This window comes from Helicoverpa armigera, chromosome 21 (genome assembly GCF_030705265.1).
Source record: "Helicoverpa armigera isolate CAAS_96S chromosome 21, ASM3070526v1, whole genome shotgun sequence".
NCBI classification, from domain to species: domain Eukaryota; kingdom Metazoa; phylum Arthropoda; class Insecta; order Lepidoptera; family Noctuidae; genus Helicoverpa; species Helicoverpa armigera.
In genome coordinates this window covers 7,462,206-7,475,361 of record NC_087140.1, presented here as the reverse complement: position 1 = coordinate 7,475,361, position 13,156 = coordinate 7,462,206, and the positions used below count along the sequence as shown (strand labels likewise).

At 33.6% G+C, this 13,156-nt stretch overlaps 1 protein-coding gene across 3 annotated transcripts; it reads right to left on the bottom strand.

Moving 5' to 3' along the window:
* Positions 1-1,167: 1,167 nt before the first annotated feature.
* On the bottom strand, positions 1,168-13,084 carry LOC110373595 (zinc finger and SCAN domain-containing protein 31). 3 transcript variants are annotated; one of them, XM_049849263.2, is made up of 12 exons: positions 12,787-13,084; positions 12,421-12,592; positions 11,976-12,176; positions 11,436-11,573; positions 10,528-10,607; positions 9,154-9,356; positions 7,023-7,118; positions 5,834-5,968; positions 4,354-4,464; positions 3,771-3,976; positions 3,332-3,432; positions 1,168-3,082 (listed from the first exon to the last, which is right to left on the bottom strand). In XM_049849263.2, exons 1-12 carry the CDS (start codon positions 12,904-12,906, stop codon positions 3,032-3,034), a joined length of 1,614 nt encoding a protein of 537 aa, XP_049705220.2. In that variant the 5' UTR covers positions 12,907-13,084; the 3' UTR covers positions 1,168-3,031. The 3 variants fall into 3 exon arrangements, with proteins under 3 accessions (XP_049705220.2, XP_049705218.2, XP_049705219.2); XM_049849261.2 differs by having other exon boundaries at positions 11,412-11,573; positions 12,787-13,083; XM_049849262.2 differs by lacking the exon at positions 5,834-5,968 and adding an exon at positions 5,130-5,264 and having other exon boundaries at positions 11,412-11,573; positions 12,787-13,083.
* Positions 13,085-13,156: the final 72 nt, after the last annotated feature.

Here is a 13,156-nt window from a genome sequence, read left to right as displayed (position 1 = left end):
TTTTTCGATGTACATACCCGTGTGGGGTATCAATGGAAAGGTCTTTTAAAATGATATAAAGTTTTCTAAAAAACATTTTTCTTAAAGTGAACGGTTTTTGAGATATCAGCTCTCAAAGTCGTAAAAAGTATGTCCCCCCCCCTCTATTTTTATAACTACGGGGTATAAAATTCTAAAAAAAATAGAGGTGATGCATGCTAATTAACTCTTTCAACGATTTTTGGTTTGATCAAAGTATCTCTTATAGTTTTTGAGATAGGTTGATTTAACTGTAATTTACGGAACCCTTCGTGCACGAGTCCGACTCGCACTTGGCCGGTTTTTTAAACAAATTCAAAACAACGTATGTAAAAATCTACAGCTCTCTATGTAAGCGCTTTATATGAAAACTAGCTAATGGCCAAACGTTCGCGTGGCGGAAACTTGAATTTCTCCGAAGTTTATGCATGCACTGATTTCATTCAAACATAATCAATTATACACAAATACACACTAATTTTTGGACACATCTCTTTTCTTCTAAAGTCTATGGATTAAAAAAAGTTCCGCCAGGACAACGTTCGCCAACGTTCGCCCAGCGGAATCTGTTTTTGGTGAATTTCTCCACAATGGCTGCATACACAAATTTTTATTTACCATACACAATTATAGGACGTCATACACTAATTATCTGCATAATTAAAATCTTTAAATTCAACAACATTCCGCTGCGCGAACGCACACTCCAACGCCCGCCAGTCGCCACCGTTTTATTTATATCGAAGTTTTTCTTTTATTTTCGCCGAAACTTTTCAGCGTGGAAAGTGCATTTTCCGGGCGGTAACGATTTGAATACTCGCATTTCTTATTGGGGAAGTAAGTTGCTTTTTAGCGTTATTTCATTTATGTGTTAAGGTGGTTTTGAGAGTAAGGTACTAATTATAAACACACCCACAGCCTATGATCGAGTATCATGTTTTTTTATGGATTGTTCAGAATATTCATGATTTGAATTCTAATATAAATAACTAAACAAGAGCGGTGTCAAATAAGCACATTATCCCGCACGAATTAGTGCGATTGGCATATAGACCAGCAAATATAAAGCAAGGAAATGAGGTAAAAAGGTGGCCAATGGAACATTGAATATTGGGGCTTGATTTAGAAGGTCAAATGAAAAAAAAAATCTCATGTTCCATGATCTTTATTCATATAATCCTAGAATCCATTTCGAACGAATTGTAATAGCATCAACATATTATGTTTTTAACATATTATACTAAAACCATGTCACATTACATAGCTTCTCTTGCTCACTTACATTATAAATTAATTAATAAAAATCAACTAGTAATTAAACATATACATTGTCATCTAAGGACAGAAACTAGTGTTAATATAGATATTGAGGCGAACAAATATACAAGACGGTAAATATTAGAGATGTCACGAATGTTGTAAACTGTTCTGCCGCATACCGAATAGTAAATTATGAAAAAATTATTCGAAAGATTACTAGCAAAGATATTCAATTAACAAAAAATTAAAATTAACATACTAATATTTAAAATCAACCAGAGGTCCGTTTTAAATAAGATGTGTTAATAAGATGTAGTTACGGTTTTGATAAATGAAAACATTTATCGATAGCCAACAATTGGATATTACCTATTTCCAAAACAACCTTTATACCTACTACTACCAGGAAATGATAAATAAATCTTAAAAAATAATGTTCTGTCCCCATTTTTAGGGACTTTAGATACCTGAATATTCGGCACCGCGGCTTCGTTTAATATTCGGTATTCAGCCAAATAACTGTTCGTGGCATTTCTATTAAAAATACCAATAATTAGCCTAAACGTCATTTTCGCATTTCTTGTTATATCACCAGAGACACATAGTATGAAAAGGCCGGTATCTTAGTTCCTAATAGGTACCTAAAAATAAGTAAATATAAAATAACGCTGATGAAGTGATCATTAAAGTTACTATTTACAATAATATTCCGAGTCTTCTTTATTTTACAGTTTATTTTATTTTTTACTACAAAATCATAATAAGTTTACTATACTTCAAAGAATTTTAAATTATGAATGTTGTAGAAATCAGAATATATATTAAAATTCAAGGTTTGGCTTCAGTTTTAGTATTCAGCTTGAAAAGTAAACTGAACCTTATTACATCTTCTCTATTTCATTAGTAAACTATTACTATTTTTTACTTCATATTAATACTAGTGCTCTTACTGTTTGAATTATTTATATTAAAGAGTGGGTAGAAAACATGAATTGAATAGTTTTGATTCTATTATATAGAAACCTACACATATCGAATTTAACAACTTACATACTTATTGGACAAGACTACATATTTTGTGTTTGGCTAATTTCATCGAAATAATAATCAGAAATATTTCATGGATTTTATGGATAAATCTACAGATGTAGATATCTATCTATCTATCATAAAATTTTAAACTTTTACATAATTCGGTTTTTATGCAAATGAACATGAAATATGAATCTCTATTCCAAAATAGATATCACATACATCTCGCCCGAAATCTAATTTTTAAATAGAGATTATTTGTACATTTTGAAATATTAATTTAATATCATGAGATGATAACTTGCACAGTCTAAACATTACTATACACATTTTTGTTTTACATCCGGTTTAAAGATTTAAATACACACTTTTTTTTTCGACATAATTATGCCATAGGTTTTATTATTTTATACCTAAAGTACTTTTTATTCCTTGTAGGAATATTAGTATTATGGTTTTCTAACAGTTAAACATTAATAGGGTAATATTAAACCCTCACGATCGACATTAATCGATAACATCTAGACGTTTCTAACATCGATAAATAGTGATGTGAAACGCAAATATCGATATTTTGGTCATTCACGTGGACTTAATAACATCCTTATACATAGAGAAGTCGTCATGTTTATATTATGTTGAATAAACAGAAAAAATGTTTTTGATTTTAATAATTGTGTTTATTATTCTAAGTTTTTAATTAATATTACCTATGGTTATTTCACTCCGCTTTCACTTCGTCGTCCATGCAGAATTCAGCATCTAACACAACCTGCATACAATATTTGTTTATTAATAAAATTAAAGCAAACCAAAAAATGCAATAAGGAGAATGGAAAGGAAAATTGCAATTTATTCAACTTTTCAGTAGCTAATGTTACAAACTACAGCACATCAAGCTACTTAAATATGTTGAATTTCTTTAATTAATTTTCAACTTTATCTCTCAAGCATAAGGTTTTACGATTGATAAGCAACATTAACAAGTTGCGTATTAATTAGCTATGTATTTATAACTTACCGCTTGCATGCCGGCGACGGCGCGATCAGTCTCTTTCTCGGAATCATTCCCTCCATCTTCAGTTTCCTCCACTACCTGCATTTGTGTTTCTTCACCACCATCTAATGAATCAAATGTTTGAGTGTAATTTTAATTAATTTCTATGACAATTAAGTACTTATAGTAGGTACTTTTTGAAAAGATCAATGGTGGGCAGTCCGCCACTAAATTCCTCAGTTAAGTTAAGCAATGCTTGATAGAAAGAAAGAAGAAAGAAAGAAATAGAGCGGGTCTTATCAAGAAGTATCGGGTTGACAGGTACCTGAGCAGAGATCAGAGAGGCAGTTGCTCTATGTACTCAGCTGCATTCGGTCAGACTTGGCAGCCAACCCCAAGATAGTTAAGAAAGGCTAAGCATACGATAAGTTTTCTACTGTCCACAGTCGTTATAATAATGTACCTTCAGATCCAGTATGTATAAGCTGCAGAGTGCCATCCACAATCTGTCCGGAGATGACCCCGGACAGGCCGGACACGTTGATCTGTTGGCGCATCTTCTTAGCTTCCAGTTCAAGCTGCTGTTGGATGTACAGCTCCTTGTGATGCACCTTGTTGTGGTACTTTAGGTGGTGGGCTTTCGTGAATTTCTTGTTGCAGGGGCCGCAACTGTGTCATGTGTGGAAAAAGAAATAGATTCTATGATATGTTACTCGTAGTACTTTCATTACCCTATCGCTATCGACTTCTTTCAATCGCTTTGCTGTTAGAGAACCCAAGTCTGAGTTAAGATCGCCTTTGTACATACTTTGTACTTACAACCGTACTTATGAAGACGCTATTAATAAACTGTAGCTCAATTACAGAACGTTTTTTATTTTATTTTTAAAAGTGATACACAGTCAAAATTCAAGAATTAATTATTTCTAAGGATCCCACAATTTGTTCTTCCACTAAGCCTAAAGTTTAGCCTGAGTAACTTGATGAGTTCAATACACTACTATTATTATATTTTTTATTTATTTTTTAACAAATATAATACTCACGAGTATTTCTTCTCCCCGGTGTGAGTGAGCATATGGTTGGCGAGCACGTAAGAGTACGTGAAGGATTTTCCGCACAACGAGCACTGGTACGGACGGACACCCATGTGTAACCTGTTGGTTTAATTTTTAAGTTAAAACACAGAAAAATAAGAAAATATCATTTATTTTGGGAAAGTGTAAAACGGTATAAATTGCTAAACTGTATATGCTTAACAGTTTATTGAAATAGATTCAATCTTTTCAATTAGATATAATGTAAAGAAGTAGGTATGTATTTTTATTTAACTAATTCAACTTTTATTACATGAACAATACTCAAATTACTTTTATAAAGTTTTAATTACTTACTGAAGATGTAGGCAGGCTTTTTCTTCTTATATTTTTATTATTAACGTTGAAATTACATTACCTGTGCTCTTTAGATCTCATTGCCCCACCAAATCACTGCCAGGTTTCTCAATCTGCACCTATGTCTCAAGAAATAAATCTCAATATCCCACCTCTCATGTTTCTGCCGGGTCCCATAGTCTCCGAACCGTCGATCGCATATCCGGCACTTGTACGGCCGCTCTCCGGTGTGTCGTTGCATGTGACGTTTCAACGCCTCGCGCATCACGCAAGCGAAGCCGCATACACTAGTCAATGGTACTTATGATGTATGTATTAAACTAGAAAATACATTACCTGTGCTCTCTTTAGATCTCATTGCCACCAAATCACTACCACATTTCTCAATCTGCACCTTATTTATAGAGAAATAAAGTTCAAAATCCCACCTCTCATGTTTCTGCCGAGTCCCATAGTCTCCGAACCGTCGATCGCATATCCGGCACTTGTACGGCCGCTCTCCGGTGTGACGTTGCATGTGACGTTTCAACGCCTCCCGCATCACGCAAGCGAAGCCGCATACACTAGTCAATGGTACTTATGTTGTATGTGTTAAGGTTGAAATTACCCTGTTTTGCCGGTCTTATTGGTTGTAGATTATGCAGGCACTGTTTCAATGTATTTTGGTGGCGTTGGGTAGTCTGGGGCTAGTAATTTAGTGGTGGAAAAGTTTAGGCATCACAGTTAATTCACAGTTAAAAGGAGTGTTCAATCACTTCTGTCGTTGCTCCCGACGGCTCCCAATATGCTATCTATCTCTTTATTTACTTACTAGAGATAAGCATTTGACATTAGCCCCATACAAGTATAGTCAAGTTCCTATATCTAGGAACCAAAACAACAGATAGTATAGCATATTGGGAACATCCTTAGGTCATAATTTTGAGAACTGAATCGAAGCAAAAAAACAATACGGTCGAATTGAGAACCTCCGCTTTTTGGGAAGTCGGTTAAAAATCATTTCAAGTCCAGATAGGCCTACGTTTAGCTACTTTTGCGAGACTCAAAGGAGCACTAAACCTCTGCTTAACTAAACTTTTCCACCACTCAACCAACCTCACCCAAACTACCCTCCAAACAAAAAGAAACTCGCCTCTCATGTTTCTGACGACTTCCAAAGTCTCCGAAGCGTCGATCACAGACGCGACACTTGTAAGGCCTGACGCCCGTGTGACGCATCATGTGCCGCCGCAACTCCATGTTCAGAACGCACGCGTACCCGCACACGCTAAGTAAAGAGGGATCTTAGATTTTATACTGGATGTGGTTTTTGAACACACTACGTGACGAATTATATTATAATTGACGTGATTTTATTTGTAAAAATAATAGGTCTAAGTCTACACTTTTATACGTAAAATGTTCTTTGAATGGTTAGATATGACAGTGACTTGAAATATGACTTATTTTTTCTTCAGTCTCTTCTTAAATTGATAGAAAGATAAGGATAGTTGAAACACAAGTGTATAAGTTTTGGTGCGGGCAGGTTAATATGCTATAGATAAAATTAAAATTGGACTTTACAAATTAGCTTAGCACTTCTTGGATTCGTGCACATTGTATGTGTGTGGTAAATGGTGACTGGGGTAATTTATTTATTAATATCGTGCTAAACATCAAGCAATTAAGAGATGTAGATGAGAGAGGGTGGTGATTACATTTTTCAACTGAATTTAGTATTATAGGACAAATTGATACTCTAAGGGAAAATGATAATTTCTCACTACGTGTGTGCATCATAAACCTGTTCAGTATAAAATCTACAATACAAGTCGATGATAATCAAAAAATAATGATAAAATAAAAGAAATATTTTAAAAGTTATTATTATTAAAATTTCGAGAGGCGGGTGCGGGTGCGTTCTTTTGAGAGTTTTATTTAATTTATTTAAATTTTAAACATTGAAACAGCGCGTGCTGAAACGACCGACAAAACATGGGCGCAGGTGTTTAAAGTAAAAAAATGGAAAAATATAAAAATAATGATAATTAAATAAGGCCCCACCCGCACCCATATCTCAAAGACACATAAATAAAAGAATAAATACATCACTGCAATTGATATAAGAAAGTCATTGCGTATTAATCATTAATATGAAAAATTATTAATTTTATAAATGATCTTAAATAAATCACTATGTATTGGAAACTATGTTTTTTTCTTAGTAGAATTTTAAAATAATTCTTTAACAAAATCATATCTGAATCAATTTTCTTTATAATAATTATGGATAAAACTCAACAATATTATTGTAACATAAACAAACATAAAATTCTTCATACCTGCAAACAAACGGTTTGATTCCAAGATGGCGTCGAATATGCGCCTGTAGAGAAGCATTTGATGTAAACGACGCACCGCAAGTCTCACATGTGTGCCTGGGAAATTAATATTAGTATATTGGTAGTTTGTTATTAATGAAAGCTTTAAAATGGTCAAGGGGTAAAAAGACGATGGCCAAAAAAGTCAAAGGTCCTATTTAATATTTCCATCGTAAAATAGTTTAAAAAAACTAAAAAACACGCTTTTTATAGAAAAACGAACTAAAAAATAGGAAATAAATTTTAATGAATTTAAATTAAGAAAACAGTGTTAAAAATTTCAATGAATATAAATTAATAATAGTGTGAATACAAAAAAAAATATTTAAAAAAAAGCGTGGGGTGCATGGTGTCAATAGTTATAAATATTTTATTGACAGATATGAGTACAGTGATTTTCATTTCGATAATATCTTAAAAAGCACCCCACGCTTTTTTTAAATATTTTTTTTTTGTATTCACACTATTATTAATTTATATTCATTGAAATTTTTAACACTGTTTTCTTAATTTAAATTCATTAAAATTTATTTCCTATTTTTTAGTTCGTTTTTCTATAAAAAGCGTGTTTTTTAGTTTTTTTAAACTATTATTTATTTTCTACTTTTTAGTTTGTTTTCAAACTATTATTTGTTTTGTAGAATTAAAATTCTCTTTAGTATACAAAAATTTTTCAATATTAGAGAAAACGGCTAAAGATAAAATTATTGGAAATAAAAATTAACATCGAGTCCTGCCTTATCGACTGTAGAGAAAAATTCTAGTAAATTTTAATTAATTTTCTTACCTTATCGACTATAGATGAAAATTATATAAATTAACAAAGATCATATTTTGCAAATTGAAAAGCCTAGAAGTCGGTGTCTAATGGATGTTACTAAGTTAATTTTGCCACCGACTTCTAGGCCGATGCACCTAAAATTAGTTTTTTTTTTGCTTTTTAGTGTTTTGGGAACTCGGTTTAATTTTTTTGTAAAAAGGTTATTTATTTAAAGCTTTTCAGTGATACGAATAGTTGTCACTATCCATACACACATCCATACAAGTGGGAAGTTCTCATCAATACAAAGAATATAAGTCCAAACGAGGTATTTTACATAATCAGTTGTCGAGTTCCCTCGACTTTCTCTGGTCTCCATCATCAGGTCAGCTCCAAACCTTCACTGTTGCATAGGTCTGGTCAATACGAATAATTTAAGCCCAAACACGAGGTAGTTTACATATTCAGTTGTCGAGTTCCCTCCATTTTCTCTGGTCTCCATCATCAGGTCAGCTCCAAACCTTCACTGTTGCAAAGGTCTTGTCAATACAAATAATTTAAGCCCAAACACGAGGTAGTTTACATATTCAGTTGTCGAGTTCCCTCGACCCTCTCTGGTCTCCATCATCAGGTCAGCTCCAAATCTTCACAGTTGAATAGTGCTTTTAGGCGTACACCTAAGTGTCAAGTTTTCACCCTATGTATGCCTACAAGTTTTGAAGGTTGCCCTCGATTTCTCAGGGTTTCCATCATCAGATCCTGACCTGATGAATATAAGACCAACTGGCAGCTATTCCAAGTCGAACAAAAAAAGAATCACGTAAATCGGTCTATAAACCTCGGAGTAATCGATGTGTATGTGTAACCTCCTCCTTTTTGGGAAGTCGGTTAAAATGGAATAATTTTATCAAATTAGTGTATTGTCATCGGTCCTCAATAAATCTACAAAGTTTGAACGAAATCTGGCCGTTTAAAGTGGGTCAAAATCGCGCCCAAAGAAGTCGGTTACAAACAAACATACAAACATACAAACCTACAAACCTACAAACATACAAACATACAGGTGAAGCTAATAAAAAGCGTGTAAAAAGTGTTGAGATCTCATAGAAGCCAAGTTCTGATAAATTTATGTTGTAGTTTAAATCAATATTTAGTGCCTGTATCAACAGTTTCTTTACATATAATAGCAACTTGTAAATGTGCATAATTTATATGGAGCTAATTTCAAAATTCAATCTGTAATCTCATAGCAACTGATCAATCCGGTATTGAAACCTGCAGTATATAGCTACTTGGAAATTAAGATTTATGCCATGTAGCTACTATACTCACGTCTTCTCATAAATATATTTCTTCTTATTCTGATACTTCTTCTTAGGCTTTGGATTGAGTATATGTTCCGGGATGGGCTCGGAGAATGCCAGGATAGTTTCCTTGAGTAGCACATCTTCACCGTCTTCTTTCTTAGGTTTGGATTTTGCTGGCTTGTCTTGCAAGGACTTGCGTGGTCGGCCGCGCTTGCGGGGCGGCGGGTTCTGGGAAACAAGAAGTAAATGTAAGGAGTTTGAATTTGAAATATTTGCACAATAGGCATGATGACAAATTTTTAAATTCCTTTGTATGATGTAGGTATACGTCTATTTTATATGAAAAATTATTAATTTTAAGAAAATGCGAAGTTTTTTTATCAAATAATTGCATTTTTCTCTGTCCACTTTGAATCCGGCGCGAAAACGCTTGTCAGTGTCATGTCGTCACTTGTGACGTCACGACTGAAATTACTAGACGCAAGTAAACAACGCTCGTGCAATAATTAAGTTTTTTGTGTTATTAAATATGAATTCGAAAGTGCATTGGTGTTGTGGGGTCCCCCAGTGTAGGAACACATCCAAAACAACTCCTGATAAGTTATTTGTGTACGTTCCTCACAATAAAAAAATACGAAACAAGTGGTTTAAACTTGCAAGGCGAGATTCAAAAGCAATATTGCCCCGGGTACGACTTTATTTTTGTGAAGATCACTTTGATGTAAGTTATTTTACATAGTTCTCTAGATTCTAACATAGAAGTTTTTTTAATTAAACTAATACACTTAGGTACATGGAAGTTTTTTTAATTAAACTAGTATACTTACATGGAAGTTTTAACATTTCTAAATTCAGTTGAACAAAAATCTTTATTTGATGCCAAAAACTCTCCCAGCATTATGATATCAATTCTAGGCAAATTAGCGCTGTTTGCCTTGATAAATCCGAGCTCCATAACTCGTGTTATAAACAATTAATTAATTAAAAACAAAGATCGCAGTGGAAGTTCACAATAACGAATTGTGACGTTCGCGCGCTTTCGCGCGAGTTGTTTTGAGAGATGACGTCACGAGCTCTGATTGGTGTTCAAGATATCATGGCGGATTGCCTTATTTCGTAATTTTATTTTATAAAAATACATATTAATCACATTATTAATAAAGGAAATAATGCGCGTTTTGTATTCCAAGCTTCAAGTTTAATTTAATAAATATATTATTTTAATGATTTTTGATTACTGTCATCATGCCTATTGTAATGGAAGGTAATGGTGTTATTAAAACAAAAAACACTTTCTCTATTTGAGTTACCAGAGGAGCTGAGCTATTTCAAATTGTGAATTATTTTTATACTGAAAAGTTAGCTAAAATGGTTCAACATATAAAAAAAGTATAAATACCAATTCCTTAGTTTCTGGTTCAGATTCCTGTTCCTCTCCAGCTGGCTCAAAATCAGGATCGTCATCAGCACTGCCGAATTCTGAAAAATAAAAATATACATTATAGTTAGTAGTTAGATAATTAATAAAAAAAAAAAAACAAATAAAAAATAGGGGCAAAAAAGATGGTTAAGATGAAAAGGAATGGTTAGAAAATGCATGTTAATTCATTAAAAACTTGCTTCCTGTTTTAAACAAAGCAAGTTATAAGTTTCATACAAAAATTACAAACTAAGTCTGTGCAATGTGCAATATTAATGGATTATAGGTACAACAAATTTTCTATTAGGTGTTAATAACATGTGCAATGTGCATTATTTGTAGATGTTTTAGTAACATTTATGAACAAAAACAGTGCATGTCTAAGTGCCACTAACTAAATTACAAAACCATGACTTAGATAAAATTAAGATATTACCAGCACTGTATTCAGTTATAGATGTTTTATCTCACGAAAGCGAGTGAGCCATACTTGCGTAAATGTACAAGTAAAATTGTCTTTATAGAAAAACAGCAACTCAACCACTACTGAGCGCTCTTAAGCTTATGCTAACAAAGACATTGTAAGTTGAACCATTTTCAGTTGTCAAATTGACTATTTGAGCGATGGGAAGCAATGTCACAGCTAGTTATAGTTCATTATCTGCAAAGCCTTTTTCCCAACTATATTGGCTTCAGCTTAGCTCCAGCCTAACAGTATTTAACAAGCAGGTTGTTGTTATAACTAAAATGACCAAATCAACTTTACACTCTCAGGTATAGCTCACCCGCCTTTGTCAGACAGTCCATCCATACCATAAAACAATAGAAATAGAACGAAAGCAAAATAAAAACAAGGATATTACCAATGCTAAACTGATGACCCTCACCCTCATGACCGAAAGCATCGTCCTCATTGTCAATGGGCTCTTGCTTGAGGTCCAGGGAGCCAGCAGCCAGGAGTGTGGTCAGGGCTTCCGGTTCCTTCTCTTGGTTCTTAGGCTTCTTGCGTTGGTATGGTGAGAGTTCTACAAGTAAGATTGCTTGTGAATAATATGATACATAATGAGAAAGAACTTATTGATAATTCAATTTAAAAATTCAGTTTTATTCAAATTAATTTTGTATTTCATTTGCTTTGAATTAAAAAAAATCTATGTATATCTGAATAATCTGATCTACATCACATTAGTCTAGTATGTAAATGGACAATGGATAGAAGTAGAATATGTATGCTTGAATATATCATAAATATGTATTTAAAGTTATGTTTAAGAAGTATTTTGTCATGATATTTTTTTATGTTAACTCCAGCACTTTCCATAAAATTAATGAATATATTCAGACACACAAAATACTAATATGTATAGTATAGAATAAATTAAACACATTTTTTAAAATAATTTTAAATGTATAAAATCCTATCTTACCAATCTGCCCCTGTTCATTAGGATATTTCCTAGGCCGTCCTCTCTTCCTGGGCCCCGGAGCCTTAGTAACAACGGCACTGCTGGGAGTTTTCACCAGTGTGCGAGTCCATTGACCTTGAGGGTCATGCTCAACTGGCAACTCATATTGGAGGAGCAGACCATTCTCCTGCTTTATTGTGATTGTTTCTGTCTCCGTTGGTACTGTTTACAAATATATTTGTGGTTATTTATTCAAGTGAGTAGGACTGTATGTATAGAAATCAGTATGGAAACAGGTACTTATAGGCATGTGGACATTGAAGGTCTCTTGAGAGCAGTAAATATTTTTCTTATTGAGAATTAATTTGTAACACAAAATAGCGTCTGTCACTAGCTGAATTAATAATTTGGCGGGAAATTATTAGGCTGCATTTATGAATGCTGATGATAAGTAAAAATGTCTAACCATTGGCAGAGCTCCCTCCAGACACGGCTTCAGAAGACTTTTTGAATTCTTCCAAACATTCTTTGAGTGTATCGTTAGAAGTTATACACTGCTGCTTGAATTGATACGCGTAAGTTAGCCGATCGACGCAATTCAAGCATATTAGCGTTGGCAAACTATCGTTTTTATTCACCTAAAATATAAAACATCATTCCATATAATGAGGTATTTACGAGTCAAATAATAACATAAATAATTTCAACTTCTGGGATGTCAGCGAAAAATCCCAAAATTTGCTACAAATAAACCAATATAGCAACATTATTGTAGTAAAAAATCAAATAGGGTGGCCATCGCAACCATTTTGATGTGGTAATTTTTACATACCTCCACGCCGCAACAGAAGGTGTACTTGTCGCCAAGTTGTTCGTTATTTTCGTCCCAATCAAAGAGGGAAACCATGTCCCCAGTTTCTAGACACACCCGACACGTTAATTGCCAATCCATTTTGTTGTAGAAAAGGCGTAATAGCTGCAAGTTTCTCTAAAAACTCAACAAAATGCTGCGTTTTCTCAAACCGGAAGTTTGACCATTTGACAGTAATACCAACATGACGTCAAAAGTTTGCTGTCAAAGCGCGGCAAAGATTCCAGCTCTTCTACCTCTATGATCAACGATTTAGTTTACGGTTAATCGCCAGTTGGACTAAAGAAATGCGTTAAAACGTTCAACTTATTTTACATAAATGTTTCAGGAA

Bases quoted from the DNA above. Each gene is read 5' to 3' on its own strand.
- LOC110373595 (XM_049849261.2), bottom strand. From the start codon at position 12,906: ATGGATTGGCAATTAACGTGTCGGGTGTGTCTAGAAACTGGGGACATG. The intron at 5,969-7,022 runs GTATGAAGAATT...CTCTTTACTTAG, and splicing joins ATCAAACCGTTTGTTTGCAG to CGTGTGCGGGTACGCGTGCG. The intron at 4,465-5,833 runs GCGAGTTTCTTT...TTAAACCAACAG, and splicing joins AGTCGTCAGAAACATGAGAG to GTTACACATGGGTGTCCGTC.